This window comes from Enhydra lutris, unplaced genomic scaffold (assembly GCF_002288905.1).
Source record: "Enhydra lutris kenyoni isolate GAN:26980312 unplaced genomic scaffold, ASM228890v2 scaffoldscaffold116, whole genome shotgun sequence".
NCBI classification, from domain to species: domain Eukaryota; kingdom Metazoa; phylum Chordata; class Mammalia; order Carnivora; family Mustelidae; genus Enhydra; species Enhydra lutris.
This window is the reverse complement of record NW_019154200.1, coordinates 268719-291718: the sequence shown is the minus strand read 5'-3', so window position 1 is coordinate 291718 and position 23000 is coordinate 268719. Positions and strand designations below refer to the sequence as shown.

The 23000-nt window shown below is 36.9% G+C and overlaps 1 protein-coding gene across 1 annotated transcript in view; it reads left to right on the top strand.

The window, feature by feature from the left end:
- LOC111139760 (importin 8) overlaps positions 1-23000 on the top strand; it is an 86099-nt gene that overhangs the window by 24416 nt on the left and 38683 nt on the right. The window contains exons 9-16 of the mRNA XM_022492123.1: positions 1640-1774; positions 3386-3485; positions 6477-6553; positions 6839-6955; positions 7799-7888; positions 9550-9715; positions 11137-11297; positions 12141-12266. Coding sequence (XP_022347831.1) covers positions 1640-1774; positions 3386-3485; positions 6477-6553; positions 6839-6955; positions 7799-7888; positions 9550-9715; positions 11137-11297; positions 12141-12266 — 972 coding nt within the window. The remainder of the gene's footprint in view (positions 1-1639; positions 1775-3385; positions 3486-6476; positions 6554-6838; positions 6956-7798; positions 7889-9549; positions 9716-11136; positions 11298-12140; positions 12267-23000) is intronic.

Sequence of the window (23000 nt, the reverse complement as noted above, 5' to 3'; positions counted from 1 at the left end):
CTCCTAGATTCTAGACTCACACCTTTTAAGTTTGTTGATTCTGATGTCCCAGTGCCCAGTGCTTAGATTGGGTTTGTCTGTTCACTTTCTGACCTCTTATGAGTTTCTTACTCTCTACTCCTTTGATCCTCTCCTCTTTGTTCTAAGCTTTTATATCAGAAGATTTATGTGAGGAATTGATCTGTTTCAAGAGGGATGGAGCTCAGAAGTTAAGACCTTCAGCTGAGAACTTACCACATATTTTTGTGGAAGTTTGGGAACCATTTTGTACAGTGAAAATAGTTCTTGAGAAATAATCCAAGTTGGTATTAATATTTAAAACCTATATGGGGCACCTGGTTGGCTCAGTCATTAAGCGTCTGCCTTCAGCTCGGGTCATGGTCCTAGGATTCTGGGATCGAGCCCCGCATCGGGCTCCCTGCTCAGCAGGAGGCCTGCTTCTCCCTCTCCCACTCCCCTGGCTGTGTTCCCTCCCTCGCTGTGTCTCTGTCTAAATAAAAAATCTTAAAAAAAAAAAAAAAAACAAAGCCTATAGAGGACATTTGGGTGTGAAGATTGGTTGACCTGTATTGCCATTTAAGTCCCATTTTTGTTTGTATTTCAACAAATGAAATTTAATAACTATTCCAGCACTGGCTGTATCAAGACTGCAACAAGGAAGCAAGGATTAATTAAACATAGTAAAGGCCATTAACAGTATAGAGGGTGTTTCTAGTCTAGATTTGTATAAATCTGTGCATATTAGTCTTCTTTATTGTCAGTGATACCAAGTTAAATACTTCAGTGCTGTCATCATAGATGGAATACTTCCTTTTATGGATGATTGTTTCTAAGAAAGTACCTTGCAACAATTCAGGAAAGCTATGGCTGTAATTTTCTCACAAATTACTTTGTTGGCCCACAAGGCAGTCGGTGGGGGAAATTAGTGAATAATGATCTGTTAATGAACTAGTGAAAGTTAGTGAATAAAATGATCTGTTCAGCCATTCTCTGTGGAAACTAGGATAATCAGGAAGCGGGTCAGCTCTGTCTTCTGCTGTTTCCATGGCTATTAAACTCATTTAGCACCCTAAAGTTGATGCCCTCTTGAGGTGTGCTCAGCCCAGTTTTTCCGGTGCCACCTAAACGTGTGTATGTTGTACATACATACACTTGCAGATTTCATGGCCTTTCATCCATGTCTAAGCCATTTGTTCCTATATATTCCTGGTATTTAAAAATTGTTCTCTTACAAAAAACTATTCTCCTCTTAGCTGTTTCTCCTCTCCTACCACCTCCACCCCATAGAGGCCACAGTGGTCTTAGGAAGAATCGTGTGCAGTAGCATCCACTTGTAGCTCGCATCGCAGACAGGGCATCGAGGTGATGGCAGGAATTCTGACAACTTTGATAAAGTTGGTTAGAAGTGGGACAAGTGGCTGGGAATTACAGTGAGACATCCTTCAGTTCAATATAACGTGGACCTAATAAAATTGTGAGTTTTCTCGCAAGATGTTGATTTCCCCCCAAAATCTGTTGTTGTTGTTGTTTTTTTTAATCTCTAAGGATTCTGGGTTTTATGTCATACCTAAAATGCCCCTCCCCTTAACCTTTAAATTGTTTATGTTCTCCTGAACTTTTTTCCCCTCTTTTTCTGTAGGTACTACTAAAAATTTTAGACCAATATAGACAGAAAGAGTATGTAGCCCCCCGTGTTCTTCAACAAGCATTCAACTATCTTAATCAAGGGATTGTTCATTCTGTCACCTGGAAGCAGATGAAGCCACACATACAGGTTAGTGTCAGGGAATTGCTCTCCAAGATTTTCCTGTGGTTAAGTTAGGTTCTCCAGACAAGGTAAGCTACTAATCCTGTATTATATGTTTAATATATTTTTATTTCCATGACTAATTTCAAATGCATGCAGTTTTATATCTGATATGATGGGTGTTGAAATTTAAGTATTTGAGAAGAGTGAGACCTCCAAGTTTAATGAGTTGTAAGACGTGGATTCAGTTGGTCTCGCTTGGAGTCTCATTCAGCCTCAGTTTCCCTTCTGTTTAGTCAGGTAATATTTTTCTATCCTTATTATCTAAAGGTTGCTAGGTTCACATGTGGCATTTTATGTGATAACATTTTGAAAAGAGTCACCAAGGCTCTACTAAGTTATTATTATTTTGCAGGAAATGAAACAAGATCATTTTCTTTTGTATAACAAGATTTTTATCTCTCTTTGGGGATTAAGTTCAAAGTTTTCTGTTTTTGTATCGGTTGTTTACTTAAAGATAGAATTCAGCATCATTGTTTAATTAAAGAACAAATGAGGATGAAAATTATTGCCTATTAATAAATAAATTCTTATTTGCATATAGATAATTTTGGGTAATTCAAAGAGGTTAAGAACTGAATTTTTTTCCCTCTCAAACTAAGATTTCTTAAATTCTATCTCTATGATAGTATCTAAAAAGGAAAATAAATTCTTTTACTTTGCCTTTGCTGTCCAGGATAGACACCAAACAATAGACAAAAACAATTCGTTTAGTGTTACCTTATTGCTGGTCTTATAAATATAATATTTTTGTATTATTTTCTTTGGACATCTTAATAATATTTGTCTTATACCCTGGATCAAATAGTGGTAGTTTCTTTGCCATTAATAAAGATACCAATTCATTTTATATACTATGTTGTTACAAATAAAGAGTGGATTTTTTTACTTAATGCCTATGGCCTTTATTTTTTACATTGCTGAAATGTAGGAATAAGAAAAGTCCAATCCCTCGGTTGAAATTTTCTCCTAGAATTTAATTTGGAAAAAGTGAGAAGAGGTGATTCTATTTTTACATTTGTAGTTGTTAAAGCACAAACAGGCTTAGTAGAGCTTTAGCAGCCGTGTACACAGAGGTTATTAGATACCATTTTTTCCCCCACTGAAATCTACATTTCTAGAGTAGGAAATTTTTTTGAAAATGGAAGAGGAAAAGAAATTTTAATATTGCTGGTTCATTGACATTTATGGCCAAAAATGGAAATGTAAAAATGTTCACAATATAACCTTGGCTTGATACTTCCTTTTCTTCCTTAAAGAATTAAGGTGTGTTTAATATTGATTTGTTAGTAAAACTTAATTATCGCTGCTGTTGCTTCAAAGAACAGCATTTCCATTCATCTCTTTCCCTGTACTTTTAATCATTTATTGTTTAAAAACAATCTTAAGTTTAACTCTTTCTCCCCTGCTCCCACCCGCTCTTGCTTTCCTGCTTTCCCCTCAGTCAGTACAAGCTTACCACAAGATTAATTTAACAGTCTGGAAAACTAACATCATAAAGACTGTCAGTAACTATGTTATTAATATTCTCCAAATTTGAATAGCCCAAAGCCCATTTGTTGTTTTGTTTCTTCTCAGAATATCTCTGAAGATGTAATTTTTTCTGTGATGTGTTACAAAGATGAGGATGAAGAGCTGTGGCAAGAAGACCCATATGAGTACATAAGGATGAAATTTGGTAATTGAGATGATTTTATTCCTCACCAGTTCCTGCAAATGTAGAGTACTGTAACTAAATTTGTATTTTTAAGCAGATTTTATTCCTTTGTTAAATTCTGAAAGTTCTGTATTTCCTGATAAACTCTGAAACTCATGAGAGTTTGATGTTCTGTTGAGCCAGTGGACTTGAGGCCTTAGCATGTAGATGATGGAAAGCTTGTCTTGTTCATCCCTCTTGGGGGTGCCGAAGCAGTCAGGGAGCCATCTTCAACTTTTCCTGTGACGATGCTGAACCGGAGAGACCATCCCTTTTGGTACCTTTTGGGATACGCATTTCTAGATTGGGTTGTTCTTAGTCTGGGAGATTATTTGGATTTCTGCATATTTTGTGAGCACCCCAATTTAGTATGCTTCTTAATTTTAGTGGCTAAGTATTCCACAATAGAGAGTGAGAATATCCCTGCGTGACCCTGTTCTTTGGAGGTAACTTTTCCTTTGGATCTTTAGTTACTGAACCATGTAGGTTGGTTGAGTTTATTCCATTTTATCCCCAGTCTAAACTAATTGCTTCATGGAACGCTCAGGCATTTCACATAGCAGAATGTTTCTTGTGTACCTCTTTCTCCTACAACTTCTTGCTTTTTAAGGAGAGGGGCTTTATCTTGTTCATTTGCTTTATTTTGCATTCTCCATCCCTTCTCCACCTCTCCATTCCTCTACTAGTGTTTGGCTCTAGTAGCCATTCCATCAAGGTTGGAGTAAAGAATTGATAAAACTAGCACTGCCCCAGGCACATTGAAGATAGTGACAACACAGTGCTTTTCCCTTGTTGGGCCATGTGTCTGTGGCTACTTGAGTTAGGCCTGCTGGTGGAGGTGCTAGATGATTGGGTTATGTTGTTTTTATAGTGCTCTGTATTTAGTATCAGTTGGTTCAGTAACCAAGGGAGTGCCTCTTCTCTTGGGGACAAGTACCAGAGAGGCAAATGAAGGAGAAGGCAAATAAATACCATCTGCCTTATACCTTCATTCCACTGTTTCCTTTTGAAAATCATTTCACATATGCATGATTTATTATTTCCCCTTCGTAATGCCTTTTGTTTTGATTAGCCAGTCTTTCGTCTGTTCTCAAGGCATTATTTTAGTGTTTAGTTTTTCTATAATACCTGTGTGTTTTTGTAACAGCCAGAGTAGGCTCCATAGCTCAGGGGTTAGAGCACTGGTCTTGTAACAGCCAGAGTATTTGTTTAGTGTTCAGAAAGCTACCATTATTTCATTTACTCTTTATGTAAAATAGGATAGTATCTCAGTTTTTAAAAAATTTTTTATTTATTTTTTAAAAATTTCTTTTCAGTGTTCCAGAATTCATTGTTTATGTACCATACCCCATGCTCCATGCAATCCGTGCCCTCCACAATATCCACTACCAGGCTCACCTCCAGAATTCATTGTTTATGTACCACACCCCGTGCTCCATGCAATCCGTGCCCTCCACAATACCCACTACCCCCAACCCCCTCCCCTCCAAAACCCTGTATCTCAGGTTTCAGAAATATAATAATAAACAGCTGTGAGTGTTGATTGACAGAATTTACATTTTATTGATTAAAGAGAATATGGATAATTCAAGATGAACTCAAATGCTTTTTGGAAAAAAATCATTTTCTTTTGTGGACTAGGATATAGTGCCTATTATTCGATATGTATATTTTTCTTTTGGTAACTGTAGGGAAGAACAGTTATACAGTTACATAGTTTTCTTTTTATATTTTTGTCATTTACAGCTATTTATTGAACAAGGTATTCTTATCTAAATGCGTTGGCATTAATAATGTTTTTAGATTTGGTAAAAACTATGAGAGCATAGGCTCTTGATGTTAAGACAGTGTGGGTGCAATTCTGTCTTGGTCACTTACTCACTGTGTGTCTGTGGGCAAGTTACTTAGCCTCTCTAAGATGCACTATTTTCAGCTATAAAATCAGCGATATTAATAGTCTTGGGAGGAAAAAGTGGGATAATACATGTATTCTAACTTCCTTAACTGCTTAGAGTAGAATATTCGATGCTTGTAAAATCTCAGCAGAGTGCCTGCCAAAGAGTAAGTGCTGGGTGCAGTAGGTAGTCTCATGAGTATAGTGTCTGGCCCGCAGTACCTGTTAGTTATTAGTATTATTACATTTGTGTTTTATATATTGGCAAAGACTTAGATTTGGTCTTATTTTTATACTTAAATATGGACATATGATAGGAGATACTTTTCAAATACCTGCCTGTTCTGAAATTTGGAAATTTTCGTGATGTTCAGTTGTGCGTTTTAAAAGTGGTGTGTTATATATTCAGAAATACCCATTGAATACTGCTGAATCTGCCTGTTGATAGAGCCAAGCACTGACCTCGCAGTCCCGCAAGGCTTTTACACTTGCAGTTTCCTTTGTTTGGAAAGCTTTATCTTTAGATCTCCATGTAGAGTTTTCTCTCTCCTTCATTCAGTTTCTGCTTAAGTGTTAGCCCAGCAGAGAATTAAAGAGGCTTTCCTTGACACCATATTTAAACTAGCACTCCATATAACCTCGCTCTCTTCTATAACCTCACTCTCTTCTTCCTTACCCTGTTGTACCTGTTGTGTGTGTATGTGTATAATCTGTTTCTTTCTCTTACCTTGTGAATTCTGTGAGAACCCTTTTTGTTTGATCCTTGTATCCCCAGAGTCTAGAGCAGTGCCTGGCACATAACAAGCACTAAATAAATGTTTGTCTTAGTGAAATGGATATGCCTAATATATATTATTCTCTTTAATATGATTGTTTAAAAGGACAACATATAGAGATTGTTAAATAATTATTGTGCATGGGAGCACTGATGATATATCCTTAACATTTTTATACTGTAAACCAGGGTCATATGTGGGCACTTTTTATTTTTTTGTTTTGGAGTAGTGCTCTATTGGGTTTAAAATCTTTAATAAGAAATTGTATTTTTACTAATGTGGTTTAACCTTTTAAAATCTTAGATATTTTTGAAGATTATGCTTCTCCCACCACAGCAGCCCAGACTCTCTTGTATACTGCTGCAAAGAAAAGAAAAGAGGTATACAGTTACTCTTTTTAAATCCAAAGTTGAAAGATCGACTATGTTGCTTTGACACCAGTTATACACCTACTATTTAAAAAAAATTATATTATTTGTTTTAATCTAACACTTGAGTATTTTCCTGTCCTTGTTAGGGAAAAGGGTTGCTTTCTTAATTGTAATTGCTTGATAAAACACAATAAAATGGCTTCAGTTTTAAAAATTTGTGTATCACACTTAACACTGTAGTAGTAAGGCAGTGAAAGCTCACATGGACTAAAATGGATTCCTCTGTTTCTCTAGGTGTTGCCAAAAATGATGGCATTTTGTTATCAAATCCTAACAGACCCGAACTTTGATCCAAGGAAGAAAGATGGAGCCCTGCATGTGATTGGTTCCTTGGCTGATATTTTATTGAAGGTCAGGCTACTCATAATATAATTTACTTAATTTAAGCACAGTCAAATGAGAGAATATGAAAGTAGTGAATAATTTAAAACTTGTGACTGCTTCTGCATAATTGAGTTGACTGTAAACATCCTTTTTTCTGTCATCTGTGTCTTTATTTAAAAAGAAAATCTCACTTTGTCAGTTTTTCTGTATGAAACTGTTGCCAGGGCGCCTGGGTGGCTCAGTTGGTTGAGCGACTGCCTTCAGCTCAGGTCATGATCCCAGACTTCTAGGATCGAGTCCCGCATCGGGCTCCCAGCTCCTTGGGGAGTCGGCTTCTCCCTCTGACCTTCTCCTCTCTCATGCTCTCTCTCACTCATTCTCTCTCAAATAAATAAATAAAATCTTAAAAAAAAAAAGAAAAGAAAAGAAACTGTTGCCATATGAGAAAAGGATACAAAATGACTAGTGTTATTTGTTGCTACAAAAATCAGTGGGGGGCACCTGGGTGGCTCAGTTGGTTAAGCAACTGCCTTCAGCTCAGGTCATGATCCTGGAGTCTCAGGATCAAGTCCCACATCAGGCCCTCTGCTCAGCAGGGAGTTGGCTTCTCCCTCTGTACCTTGTCCCTCTCATGCTCTCTCTCAAATAAATAAAATCTTAAAAAAAAAAAAAAATCAGTCAGTACCAAATTATAGGTAAGGTACTATTTCTGTCTTGTTTTAAAATGCATAATATGTAGGTCAAATAATTTTATAAAATTGTACATAGAAGTATATTAAACATAAGTCATAATAAACATACTTTATTCGGTTGTGATTTTTATATGAAAATGCATTGCTAAGTTTAAACTTCATTTCTATTTCCTTACAGAAGACTTTATTCAAGGACCGAATGGAGTTGTTGCTGCAGAATCATGTATTTCCATTACTGTTGTCTAACCTGGGATACCTTCGGGCTAGAGTAAGTTTTCCATATTTCCATTATGTGTCTTAAAGTGTTCATTTGAGGGGTGCCTGGCTAGCTCAGTTGGAAGAGTATGCGACTTGATCTTGGAGTCACATAGGGATCATGAGTTCGAGCCCCACGCTGGGTGTAGAGATTATTAAAAAATAAATAAATAAACTTTAAAAATGTTTTTGGATAAAATGACCTTTTACCATATATTGGGATAAAATGAAGTCAATTAGAATGTCCCTTATGGTCACCTAAGCTGAATAAAAAACAAGCTAGTAAATAATGGATTTATGGATTTTAATTCCAGCTGCTTTAAATTTTCACCCTAGCCCTACTTGCTGCATTTGTAACACATGCAGGGAGAGGGATGATGTTACAGCAGTAATACAATGTAAATTCGTAGACTGATTCATTTTTAGTACCTAAAACAGCATGACATTCTAGTTTGGTTAAAAACTTGATTAGTATAAATCGTATATTAGGTCGATATATATGCCTTAGGAAAATGGAGAAAATAATAATCCACGTAAACTTATTCATGTTCTAAGTGTATATTACTTCTAAAATCAATATCTTTTATGGAGAAATAAAAATAGAACATTAATTCAAGAGCCTAGTATTTATCTTTATAAGTACATCAAAACAAAAAATGTCTTGCTATAAAGAACATATGTTAACAATGTCTTACACACTAAAGCATTTTATAAACAGAAGGTAATGTTCACTGGAGAAGTATTTGGGCGCATGTAGATTAGAGGTGCAGAGGGCGTACAAGTGTTTTTATAGGTAAGCTGTTGTCTTTGACAGCTGTATGAATTGTAACTCTCTTGCTAAAAAGTCTTTGGTAATTCAAATTACCATTACTTGTATGTTTTATGTATATAGAGAATTAAAGTAATAATAGGATTCTGTGGTCCAATGGTTTAAAATTTGGTAACCTCTAGAAGGTTTAAAATTCTTCATACCTTATATGAAAAAAATAAAAAAGGAAAGAAAGAAAAAAAGGAAGCTTGCTAATAAGAAAGCCTGATGCTAGTAAGGGAAAATAATGTTTCATTTGTTTGCTGTGAAGGCCAGCAAATGAAAGTCAAACACTGGTTTGTAGTAGCTCTTACATGTAACTAAATAACAAATTAATTATGAATCATAGTATTTATCAACCTTGAACAGGATTTCTTTTTTCAGAGACACTTCAACTTGGTTCCATTTTCTTTTCCTTGTGAAAAATGCATACAGATAATTTAGAAGTTACAAAACTGCCTTTTTATTTTTTTATTTTTATTTTTTTTTTAAAGATTTTATTTATTTATTTGACAGAGAGAGATCACAAGCAGGTAGAGAGGTAGGCAGAGAGAGAGGAGGAAGCAGGCTCCCTGCTGAGCAGAGAGCCCGATGCGGGGCTCGATCCCAGGACCCTGAGATCATGACCTGAGCCGAAGGCAGCGGCTTAACCCACTGAGCCACCCAGGTGCCCCCAAACTGCCTTTTTAAATAAAAAAATGGGAGATCCAGAAGTTAGCAACTGAGGCTAATATGCTACCCTCCCAAAACAAATAGTACTTGGTAGAGTTAACAATATTTTACTTAGTAAGAAGTTCCTTTATGCATGATTTTATTATAGAATGCCATGATCCTAATAGTTCCCTACTTAACTTCTTCTAACATAGTCCTGCTGGGTACTTCATGCATTCAGTTCTCTGAAGTTTCATAATGAGCTTAATCTAAGAAATGCAGTTGAACTGGCAAAGAAGAGCCTGATTGAAGATAAGGAGATGCCTGTCAAAGTTGAAGCTGCCCTTGCTCTCCAGTCATTAATTTCTAACCAGACACAAGGTAAAGCCAAAAATACCTTTTAGAAAGTTTATTCTATTTTTATTTTTACATTGTCTTCTCAAATAGTTGCTTTACTTACTTCTCTAATAAGGATGATTCTCGATGTCTTAAGGTTCAGGGTTTAGATTTCTGAACCTTTGCCCCCTCACAATTTCATAGGAGTTTATTCTTCCTCTTTTTAGGAGTTCCTATTGACTGGTTTCCAGAAAAGTTTTATTTATTTTATTTTTTTATTTTTTATTTTTATTTATTTTTATTTTTTTTTTAAAGATTTTATTTATTTATCTGACAGAGATCACAAGTAGGCAGAGAGGCAGGCAGAGAGAGAGGAGGAAGCAGGCTCCCCGCTGAGCAGAGAGCCCGATGCAGGCCTCGATCCCAGGACCCCGAGATCATGACCTGAGCCGAAGGCAGAGGCTTAACCCACTGAGCCACTCAGGCGCCCATATTTTTTTTATTTTTTATTTTAAAGATTTTATTTATTTATTTGACAGAGAGAGACCACAAGTAGGCAGAGAGGCAGGCAGAGAGAGAGGAGAAAGCAGGCTCCCCGCTGAGCAGAGAGCCCGATATGGGGCTCAATCCCAGGACCCTGGGACCATTACCTGAGCCAAAGGCAGAGGCTTTAACCCACTGAGCCACCGAGGTGCCCCTCCAGAAAAGTTTTAGATTAGGAAATAAGTTGGTTACCGTTGGGCCCTGGGGTAGACTGGGAATCAAGAGACCTGGTGTCTAGTTTTGATTCTGCTACTCGGTTGCTGTGTCAAGGGTTAGATAGCCATATATTTAAATTCAGGAGTTTGGACTAGATGGCCTCAGGAGTCCTTTCCACTCTAGGATTCTGTGATTCTACTAGTTCCGAAAGTAGCAAGCGGTATTTTTAGTGAGTGATAACACAGATAAATCATTTGTTTGTTTAGAAGACTATCATTCAAAGTTCAGGTAAACCTTTGGAAGTAAATTCAGTTTTATGAAGAACATGAGCCTAGTTTACTTTCATTCAGCAGTGTTTCAGTGAACATTGTACAAGGATATGTGGTGGGGAATGGGCGCCATCAATATTGGGCATAGTTTTTATCTACATGATTTTTTTATGCTTGTATCTTGATGTCATATATATGTCCTATAAGTCATGCTGGTGATAGAGCATTTGTATAATGAACATTTCTCAGTGAAAGTTCTTGGCATTTTGGGTAGGTCAGTTCTTTCCCATGTGTAGGATTGATTACTCCTAATTACTTACAGGGAGATGGATATATTGGTGAAGATCATTTTGGGATAGCTTTGTGTCTTACTTACCATAGAGCATGTATCTGCCAAGAATCTATTAGTCTATGTCACTTCATGTGACCATGTTAATTCCTTTAACCACTTGTAAATGCCTAAGTGTTTGCTGATTTTTGTTTGTTTTATTGCATTAGCTAAGGAATATATGAAGCCACACGTAAGGCCTATCATGCAGGAGCTGTTGCACATTGTTAGAGAGACTGAAAATGATGATGTTACTAATGTCATCCAGAAGATGATATGTGAATATAGTCAAGAAGTAGCCTCAATTGCTGTTGATATGACCCAACATTTGGTAAGAATGGGCAGAGGTTTATGTTAGTTTGAATGTAAATTCAGCCTTGAATAATAAAAATTAAAGCTTTGACTTACCTGAATAAATTAAATTCCAAAATTTGGAATTTAGTTTTATAAGCAATTGAAATGTTAATATAAATGTGTTTGCTCTAATAATTCTGACAGTTTGTTAGTTTCTGTAGTTAATTAGACTTAAATCTAATAACATTGAGATTATTTCATCTGTAATATTCTGAGATTTTATAATGATGTGCTTTGATATGAGCCTTCTAAATATTCACTTTCTGAGCTTAAATCTGGAAACTCATTTCTTTCAGTTTTGGGCAACTTCTTGAATTACTTATTTGGTTAATTTCTCCCTACCATTTTTTCCCCCCTGTTCTGTAAGTCTGATATTGGATATTGGGTCAGGACTGAGTCTTTATTTTTCTACCTTTTTTCTCCTGTCTTCCATGTCTGTCTGTCTTTTTTGTTTCATTTTCCTGGTGATCTCTTGATTTTGTCTTTTACCTTCTATTAAATTTTTCATTTGAGTATTGCTAGATTTCACTTTTCACAGACTTTGGGTTTATTTGTTTAATGATAACCAGAAGTTAAAAAATAGCTATCTAATTGTTGTAACTAATGTATATTCCACTCTAGTGATTAGTTAAGGAAAAAAATGTCACATATTTAAAACATGACCATTTCTATCATTGATTTACTCAGCAATGTGTGTAACTTAAGTGTGAGCAAGGCTGATACCTAGATGAGTGCCATTGCCCTTTTATTAACTTATAACAACAGCAAGGGGTAGGTATAACAGTACTGATTTTTGAATGTGTATATGTTATGTTCATAGGCTGAGATATTTGGCAAAGTTCTTCAAAGTGATGAATATGAAGAAATTGAGGACAAAACAGTAATGGCTATGGGAATTTTACATACTATTGATACTATCTTGACAGTTGTAGAAGATCATAAAGAGGTGCGATTTCTTTGTGTTTTATTATGTCATTTTAATAACATTAACTGAAATTTATGTGATCAATGGACATGACTTTAAACTAGCTATTTTGTTATTTTGCTAGATTTTAAAAGTTACTTTCAAATATCAAAGGAACATTCTAAAATAATTGAAGGGGGGAATATTAACATGTTGTAAGATACATAGTATATTCCTTTGTACTAAACTGAGTTTCGTTTATCATGTTCTAAACTAGGTTGTTGGGGAATATCAAATTGAGTAAGACATGAGCTCTGGCTTGTGGAACCCACAGTCTAGTCTTCTTGGTAGAGAGATAGCCATTCATTCACAGTGGCAGTTATTAAATAATGGAATGAAATTCGAATGTAACAACCATCATGAGAATGGAAGGGAAGAAGAGCTTTCTTTCCTAAACTGAATTCCAGAAGAATATTGGGAAAAGAATCTTTCCTAAACGGAATTCCAGAAGAATATTGAGAAAAGAATTTTTGCAGATAGTTAAGAGCTTTCCCCTGTATTAGCGGATAGAATTTTACTAATGTTACTTTGAGATCACTAGAGCAGGTAAATTGATGGTGTTCTTGTGCAGAAGTGGAAAACAAGTTCAGGTAGTATTGAGGAATCTGCTCACTGCCACAGACTTTTGGGTTTATAGTCAGATTATTCTGATAATATATCCATTCATCTCCACCCGAGACCTTCTGCTGTCCTTCCCAGGCATTACATAGTCTCTCCTTAAATCAGATTTGAGTTTGTTACTTCTGTGAGCTTAAGCTGACTTGCTTAAGCAGAATGGCAGAAGCTCCTGTTTCGTACAGTGTGACTTAGGAAGCAGGTGCCGGTTCTTTAAATAGCATTGTTAAACCCTGTGGCTGTTGATTTATCCTGTGTTTATCATGTACCAATGGAAGATTACCAGATCCTTTTTAAAAAAATATATTTTTAGGGGGCGCCTGGGTGGCTCAGTGGTTTAAGCCACTGCCTTCGGCTCAGGTCATGATCTCGGGGTCCTGGGATCGAGTCCCACATCGGGCTCTCTGCTCAGCAGGGAGCCTGCTTCCCTCCCTCTCTCTGCCTGCCTCTCTGTCTACTTGTGATCTCTCTCTGTCAAAATAAATAAATAAAATCTTTAAAAAAAATATATATTTTTTTATTTTAAAAGATTTTATTTGTTTATTTTGACAGAGAGTGAGAGAGGGAACACAAGTAGGGGGAGTGGGAAAGGGAGAGAAGCAGGCTTCCGACTGAACAGGGAGCCCAATGAGGGGCTCGATCCCAAGGATCGATCATCGATCATTAGATCATGACCTAAGCTGAAGCAGACACTTAATGACTGAGCCATCCAGGTGCCCTGATTACCAGATTCTTTTTTTCGTTCGTTTGTTTGTTTTTAAAGATTTTTCTTTATTCGACAGACAGAGATCACAAGTAGGCAGAGAGTCAGGCACAGAAAGAGGGGGAAGCAGGCTCCCCACTGTGCAGAGAGCCCGATGCGGGACTCGATCCCGGGACCCTGAGATCATGACCTGAGCTGAAGGCAGAGGCTTAACCCACTGAGCCACCCAGGTGCCCCCCTGATTACCAAATTCTTAAAAGCAGTTTTGATAGTCTTCTCCTGGGCAGGCCTCCTTCACCTAAAAGGCTAAATGTGAATTTTTACTTCCATATTCGTTATTTTGTTTTATTTTTGTATCTTTGTTAAAATTGTATGGGCTATTCAGAACAGTGAAATGCTCCAAATTAAATTAGAACAAGTATACTTGAGGATAATTCTTTTGCCTTATATGCAGAACTTGTATTTTAAATGTGGCGATGCCTGAGAAATCCCCTAGTCCAGTTTATAGAGTATGTGTGTGTGGAGGATAGGCAGTAGTAAAATGAGCCTCAGGAAGAAAAATGAGCAGCAGGATCAGTTTGAAAATAAAATTGTATTTTACCTTTCCTTTCAATTTTTTTACTTTTGATGTTAAATTTATTTTGCATTTCAAGTAAAGGAGATGTGAACTTACTGTGATTATCAAAGGAGGCATGGTTTAAAGTTGAGCACTAATCAAATCCAGCTTCCTTACCTACAGATGGAAAAAAACAAAAACAAAAAAACAAACCTGAAACCTTTAGTAAGTGGCTTTACCAAGATCATAGACAATTAGAGGCAAAACAAGGGCTGGAATCTTGGTCTCCTGACTGCCTGTTCTGATCTTGAACTTTGACTTATTAAAAGCAAACGTTGAGAAGAATCCTTCCTTAAAAGGAAAAATCACTTGTGTATGAATAAATGTACAAACACTTAATGTATGCAGAACAGAATTAGAAATTTAAACCAGATGCTTATGCATATGCAGTTTTGCTTTAATGGTTTTAAATATATTGACAAATTTGTAAACTGGGAGAATTTTGGAGCATTTGAACTTTAAGACTGTACTTTATTTTTTTTTTCTATTTATTTTTTTTTAACATTTGTTGTTAGCATTTATTGTATATTCTTCCAGATAATGTTACTGCACATATATCTCTTTCCAGGGCTGGTTTTCAGGAGTATGCAGTGATAAATAAGCGTATCAATTATTTACAACTGGCAGCCATTCTGATGGTTTCGTGTCCACGATGGCAACATATGTTGATTATTTAATACAGTATTTAAAACTGAATATTCAGAGAATATGCCCCAAACTTGAAATAGGAGACTCAGATGAAAAATGTAACCCATGATGGAGTTTAATTTTTATTTACTTAAAAAATATTTAGTACAACATATGTTGAAAAATCCAAAAGGTGTGAAAAGACAGTGAAAATTCACTTTCTCCCTCAGCTCCCCAGATCTAGTTCTTTCTGGAGGTAGCTCCCTAATGAGGTCTTTGTATCCTTCCAAAGATTTTTTTCTATTGTAATAGCTAAGCAAAAGAATGTGTATATTTTTCTTTTATGAAAATAAAATAGCATAAAGTTTTGGTTTTTTTAAAATTTTATTTCTTTTCAATGTTCTAAAATTCATTGTTTATGCACCACACCCAGTGCTCCATGCAATCCATGCCCTCTGCAATACCCACCACCAGGCTCACCCAACCCTCCATCCCCCTCCCCTCCAAAACCCTCAGTTTGTTTCTCAGACTCCACAGTCTGTCATGGTTCTTCTCCCCCTCCAATTTCCCCCAACTCACTCCTCCTCTCCATCTCCCCATGTCCTCTGTGTTACTCCCTATGCTCCACAAGTAAGTGAAACCATATGGTACTTGACTCTCTCTGCTTGACTTAACTTCACTCAGCATAATCTCCTCCAGTCCCATCCATGTTGATACAAAAGTTGGATATTCATCCTTTCTGATGGAGGCATAATATTCCATTGTATATATGAACCATATCTTCTTTATCCATTTGTCCGTTGAAGGGCATCTTGGTTCTTTCCACAGTTTGGTGACTGCGGCCATTCATACAGATGACCCTTCTTTTCACTACATCTGTATCTTTGGGTAAATACCCAGTAGTGCAATTGCAGGGTCATAGGGTAGCTCTATTTTTAATTTTTTGAGATCTCCACAATGTTTTCCAAAATGGCTGCACTAGCTTGCATTCCCACCAACAGCGTAAGAGGGTTCCCCTTTCTCCACATCCTCTCCAACACATGTTGTTTACTGTCTTGTTGATTTTGGCCATTCCAACTGGTGTAATGTGGTATCTCAGTGTGGTTTTGATTTGAATCTCCTGATGGCTAATGATGATGAGCATTTTTTCATGTGTCTGTTAGCCATTTGTATGTCTTCATTGGAGAAGTCTATTCCTGTCTTCTGCCCACTTTTTGACATGATTATCTGTTTTGTGTGTGTTGAGTTTGAGAAGTTCTTTGTAGATCTTGGATATCAGCCCTTTGTCTGTAGTGTCATTTGCGAATATCTTCTTCCATTCTGTGGGTTGCCGCTTTGTTTTGTTGACTGTTTCCTTTGCTGTGCAGAAGCTTTTGATCTTGATAAAGTCCCAAAAGTTCATTTTCGCTTTTGTTTCCTTTGCCTTTGGAGACCTATCTTGAAAAAAGTTGCTGTGGCTGATGTCGAAGAGGTTACTGCCTATGTTCTCCTCTAGGATTTTGATAGATTCCTGCCTCACGTAGAGGTCTTTTATCCATTTCGAGTTTATCGTTGTGTATGGTGTAAGCGAATGGTCGAGTTTCATTCTACACATAGCTGTCCAATTTTCCCAGCACATTTATTGAAGCGACTGTCTTTTTTTCCACTGTATGTTTTTTCCTGCTTTGTCGAAGATTATTTGCCCATAGAGTTGAGGGTCCTTATCTGGGCTCTCTACTTTGTTCCACTGGTCTATGTGTCTGTTTTTGTGTCAGTACCATGCTGTTTTGGTGATCACAGCTTTGTAGTAAAGCTTGAAATCAGGCAATGTGAGGCCCCCAGTTTTGTTTTTCTTTTTCAATATTTCCTTAGCAATTCAGAGTCTCTTCTGGTTCCATACAAATTTAGAGTTGTTCCAGCTCTTTGAAAAATGCCAGTGAAATTATGAATGAAAAGGGAGAGATCACAGCAAACATCAAGGACATAGAAACAATCATCAGAAATAATAAATAAAATCTTAAAAAAAAAAGAAATTATTATCAACAGTTATATGCCAGTAAGTTAAGCAACCTAGAGGAAATGTATGCCTTCCTGGAAACCTATAAACTTCCAAAGCTGAGTCAGGAAGAAATTGACAACCTGAATAGACCAATATCTAGTAACAAGATTGAAGCAGTGATCAAAAACCTCCCAAAAAAGAAGAGCCCACGACCTGACAGATTCCCTGGGGAATTCTACCAAACATTCAAAGAAGAAATAATACCTATTCTCCTGAAGTTGTTTCAAACAACTGGAGCAGAAGAAAAACTTCCAGACTGTTTATGAAGCCGGCATTACTCTGATCCCAAATCAGGCAAAGACCCCACCAAGGAGTCTTAGAAGGGGGAAATTCAGACCACTATCCCTGATGAATATGGATGTTAAGATTCTCAACAAGATCCCCACTAATAGGATCCAACAGTACATTAAAAAGATTATCCACCGTGACCAGATAGGATTTATCCCTGGGATGCAAGGGTGGTTCAACATTTGCAAATCAATCAATGTGATAGAACAAATCAATAAGAGAGAAAAACCACATGGTCCTCTCAATTGATGCAGAAAAAGTATTTGACAAGATACAGCATCCATTCCTGATTAAAACGCTTCAAAGTATAGGGATAGAGGGAACATTCCTCAACTTCATAAAATCTGTCTGTGAAAACCCCACGAGTATCATCCTCAATGGGGAAAAGTTGACAGCCTTCCTTCCCTTTAAGATCAGGAACACGACAAGGATGACCACTCTCACCACTGTTGTTCAGCATAGTATTAGAAGTCCTAGCAACAGCAATCAGACAACAAAAAGAGATAAGAGGTATTCAAATTACCAGTGAAGAAGTCAAACTCTCTGTCTTCACAGATGACATGATACTTTATATGGAAAACCCAAAAGACTCCACCCCCAAACTACTAGAACTCATACAGCAATTCAGTAACGTGGCAGGATACAAAATCAATGTACAGAAATCAGTTGCTTTCTTATACACTAACAATGAAAATATAGAAAGGGAAATGAGAGAATCGATTCCATTTACTATAGCACCAAGAACCATAAGACACCTGGGAATAAACCTAACCAAAGAGGTAAAGGATCTGTACTCAAGGAGCTACAGAACACTCATGAGAGAAATTAAAGAAGACACAAAAAGATGGAAGAGCATTCCATGTTCATGGATTGGAAGAATAAACATTGTTAAAATGTCTATATTGCTGGAGCAATCTGTACTTTCAATGCATTCCCAATAACATACAGTTTTTATCTGCCATTTTTGAATTGTATCTTGGTGATCCTTCCATATGAGTCACTAATGTTAAATATTTTTAGTAGTTGCATAATATTCCTTTATATGCTATGTCAAGGGTATTCAACTGGTCCCTCATTAATGAATATAAATTAACTGTCCCTTTAACTGTCCATAAATGGAGCCTTGGTGGATACTGATCACAAACGTTACTGTAGTTAGTGGCCTTTTACATGTCATTTGCACAGGTAATAATATATCTGGAGAGCAAAGTCCTTGAAGTGGAATTGTTGGGTCAAAGGATATATGTATGAGTCAGCTTAAGAGATAACTGCTGACTTGGCCAACTTACACTTCCCAAATCAATGGACAGCAGTGTCTCTCTTCCCGGCCACGTACTTTTTAATCATTACCAGTCTGATAGGTGAAAAGTGGTAATCTGGAGCTTAGAATTTGTACTCTTCCCATGTATTTGAGTGAACATCTTATTAAAAGCTTAAGGTCTGTTTATATTTCTTTTTTATAACCTTTGCCTTTTTTTCTGTTGATTTGATTTCATGGAAGGGAATTTGATCTTTGTGATACTATTTGAAAATAATTCCCTCCATTTTTCATTTATGTTTGATTTCCCCCTACTCCATGCAGATACTCATTTTTGAAATGAAGTGCTTCGATATATTTATTTCTGATTTCTGTGCATTGAGCCATTTTCCATCTTCAGGATTATACACAACCTCTTTTCCTTTCTTTTAATAAATATATATATATATATATATATATATTTTTTTTTTTTTTTTCTTTTTTTACTACTGTGTAATGTGTTATTTGCCCCAGGGGTACTGGTCTGTGAATTATCAGGCTTACATATTTCACAGCACTCACCGTAGCATATACTCTCCCAATGTCCATAACCCAGCCACCCTCTCCCTACCCCCCTTCCCCCTGCAACCCTCAGTTTGTTTTGTGAGATTAAGAGTCTCTTATGATTTGTCTCCTTCTCAATCCCATCTTGTTTCATTTTTTCCCTCCCTACCCCTCCCATGATCCCCCACCCTGCCTGTCAAATTCCTCATATCAGAGATCTCATATAATAATTGTTTTTCTCTAATTGACTAATTTTGCTAAGCATAATACTCTCTAGTTCCATCCACATCATTGCAAATGGCAAGATTTTGGGGGTTTTTTGATGGCTGCTTAGTATTCCATTGTATATATATACCACATCTTCTTTATCCATTCATCTGTTGATGGACATCTAGGTTCTTTCCATAGTTTGGCTATTGTGGACATTGCTGCTATAAACATTCGGGTGCACATGCCCCTTTGGATCACTACATTTGTATCTTTAGGGTAAATACCCAGTAGTGTGATTGCTGGGTCATAGGGTAGCTCTATTTTCAACTTTTTGAGGAACCTCCATGCCGTACCTCCATGCAGTCATGCAGAGTGGCTGCACCAGCTTGCATTCCCACCAACAGTGTAGGAGGGTTCCCCTTTCTCCGCATCCTCGCCAACATCTGTCATTTCCTGACTTGTTAATTTTAGCCATTCTGACTGGTGTGAGGTGGTATCTCACTGTGGTTTTGATTTATATTTCCCTGATGCCGAGTGATGTTGAGCACTTTTTCATGTGTCTGTTGGCCATTTGGATGTCTTCTTTGCAGAAATGTCTATTCATGTCTTCTGCCTTGATTGGATTATTTGTTCTTTGGGTGTTGAGTTTGATAAGTTCTTTATACATTTTGGATACTAGCCCTTTATCTCACATGTCATTTGCAAGTATCATCTCCCATCCTGTCGCTTGTCTTTTGATGTTGTTGACTGTTTCCTTTGCTGTGCAAAAGCTTTTTATCTTGATGAAGTCCCAATAGTTCATTTTTGCCCTTGTTTCCTTTGCCTTTGGAGATGTTTCTAGGAAGAAATTGCTGTGGCTGAGGTTGAAGAAGTTGCTGCCTGTGTTCTCCTCAAGGATTTTGATGGATTTCTGTCTCACATTGAGGCCCTTCATCCATTTTGAGCCTATTTTCATGTGTGGTGTAAGGAAATGGTCCAGTTTCATTTTTCTGCATGTGGCTGTCCCACTTTCCCAGCACCATTTGTTGAAGAGACTGTCTTTTTTCCATTGGACATTCTTTCCTGCTTTGTCGAAGATTAGTTGACCATAGAGTTGAGGGTCTGTTTCTGGGCTTTCTATTCTGTTCTATTGATCTCTGTGTCTGTTTTTGTGCCAGTGCCATACTGTCTTGATAATGACAGCTTTGTATTAGAGCTTGAAGTCTGGAATTGTGATGCCACCAACTTTGATTTTCTTTTTCAACATTCATGCTCTTGCTATTCAGGGTCTTTTCTTGTTTCATATACATTTTAGGATTTTTTGTTCCATCTCTGTGAAAAAAGTTGATGGTATTTTGATAAGGATTGTGTTAAATATATAGATTGCTTTAGGCAGCATAGACACTTTCACAATATTTGTTCTTCCTATCCATGAACATGGAATGTTTTTCCATTTCTTTGTGTCTTCCTCACTTTCTTTCATGAGTACTTTCTTTGCCTCTTCGGTTAGGTTTATTCCTAGGTAGCTTATGGTTTTGGGTGCAGTTGTAAATGGGATCGAGTCCTTAAGTTCTCTTTCTTTTGTCTTGCTGTTGGTGTATAGAAATACAGCTACTTCTATGCATTGATTTTATGTCCTGCAACTTTATTGAATTCCTGTATGAGTTCTAGCAGTTTTGGAGTGGAGTCTTTGGGTTTTCCACATAAAGTATCTTATCATGTGCAAAGAGTGAGAGTTTGACGACTTCTTTGCCAATTTGGATGCCTTTCATTTCTTTTTGTTGTCTGACTGGTGAGGCTAGGATTCTAATACTATGTTGAATAGCATTGATGATAGTGGACAGTCCTGCCGTGTTTCTGACCTTAGGGGAAAAGCTCTCAGCTTTTCTCCATTGAGAATGATATTCCTTGTGGGTTTTTCATAGATGGTTTTGATGATATTGAGGTATGTACCCTCTATGCCTACACTCTGTGAAGAGTTTTGATCAAGAAAGGATGCTGTACTTTGTCAAATGCTTTTTAAGCATCTATTGAGAAAATCCTATGATTCTTGATTTTTCTTTTATTAATGTCTTGTATCACATTGATTTGTGGATGTTGAACCAACCTTGCAGGCCAGGAATAAATCCCACTTGGTCATGGTGAATAATCCTTTTAATGTACTGTTGGATCCTATTGGCTAGTATTTTGGTGAGAATTTTTGCATCCGTGTTCATCAGGGATATTGGTCTGTAATTCTTTTTGGTGGGGTTTTTGTCTGGTTTTGGGATCAAGGTAATGCTGGCCTCATAAACTGAGTCTCATAAAATATGTTTGGAAGTTTTCTTTCCATTTCTATTTTTTGGAACAGTTTCAGGAGAATAGGTATTAATTCTTCCTACATGTTTGGTAGAATTCCCCTGGGAAGCCGTCTGGCCCTGGGCTCTTGTTTTTTGGGTGATTTTGGATGACTACTTCAATCTTCTTACTGGTTATGGGTCTGTTTAGGTTTTCTATTTCTCCTGCCTCAGTTTTGGTAATTTATATGTCTCTGGGAATGCATCCATTTCTTCCAGATTGTCCAATTTGCTGGTGTATAGTTGTTCATAGCATGTTCTTACAGTTGTTTGTATTTCTTTGGTGTTGGTTGTGATCGTTCCTCTTTCATTCATGATTTTATTAATTTGGGCCCTTTATCTTTTCTTTTTGATAAATCTAGCCAGGGTTTATCAATCTTAATAATTCTTTCAAAGAACCAGCTCCTAGTTTTGTTGATCTGTTCTACTGTTCTTTTGGTTTCTATTTCATTGATTTCTGCTCTGAACTTTATGATTTCTCTTCTAATGCTGGGTTTAGGCTTTCTTTGCTGTTTTCTCTCCAGCTCCTTTAGGAGTAGGGTTGGATTGTGTACTTGAGACCTCTCTTATTTCCTGAGAAAGCCTTGCATTACTATATACTTTCCTCTTAGGACTGCCTTTGCTGTGTCCCAGAGTTTGGACAGTTGTGTTTTCATTTTCATTTGTTTCCATGAATTTTTAAAATTCTTCTTTAATTTCCTGGTTGACCCATTCATTCTTTAGTAGGATGCTCTTTAGCCTCCATGTATTTGAGTTCTTTCCAAATTTCCTCTTGTCATTAAGTATTAGTTTCAGAGCACTGTGGTCTGAAAATATGCCAGGAATGATCCCAGTCTTTTGGTACTGGTTGAGACCTGATTTGTGATCCAGAATGGGATCTATTCTGGAGAATGTTCTATGTGCACTAGAAAAGAATGTGTATTCTGTTGTTCTGGGATGGAATGTTCTGAATATATCTGTGATGTCCATCTGGTCCAGTGTGTCATTTAAAGCCTTTATTTCCTGGGGCGCCTGGGTGGCTCAGTGGGTTAAGCCTCTGCCTTTGGCTCAGGTCATGATCTCAGGTCCTCAGATCGAGCCCTGCTGAGCAGAGAGCCTGCTTACCGCCCCCTCTCTGCCTACTTACGATCTCTCTCTCTCTCTGTCAAATAAATAAATAAAATCTTTAAAATAAAAATAAAGCCTTTATTTCCTTGTTGATCTTTTGCTTAGATGATCTGTCCATTTCAGTGAGGGGGCTGTTAAAGTCCCGACTATTATTGTATTATTGTTGATGTGTTTCTTTGATTTTGTTATTAATTGTTTTATATAATTGACTGCTCCTATGTTAGGGGCATAGATATTTAAAATTGTTAGATCTTCTTGTTGAACAGACCCTTTAAGTATGATATAGTGTCCTTCCTTATCTCTTATTATATTCTTTGGCTTAAAATCTAATTTATCTGATACAAGGATTCCCACCCTAGCTTCTTTTGATGTCCATTAGCATGCTAAATTATTTTC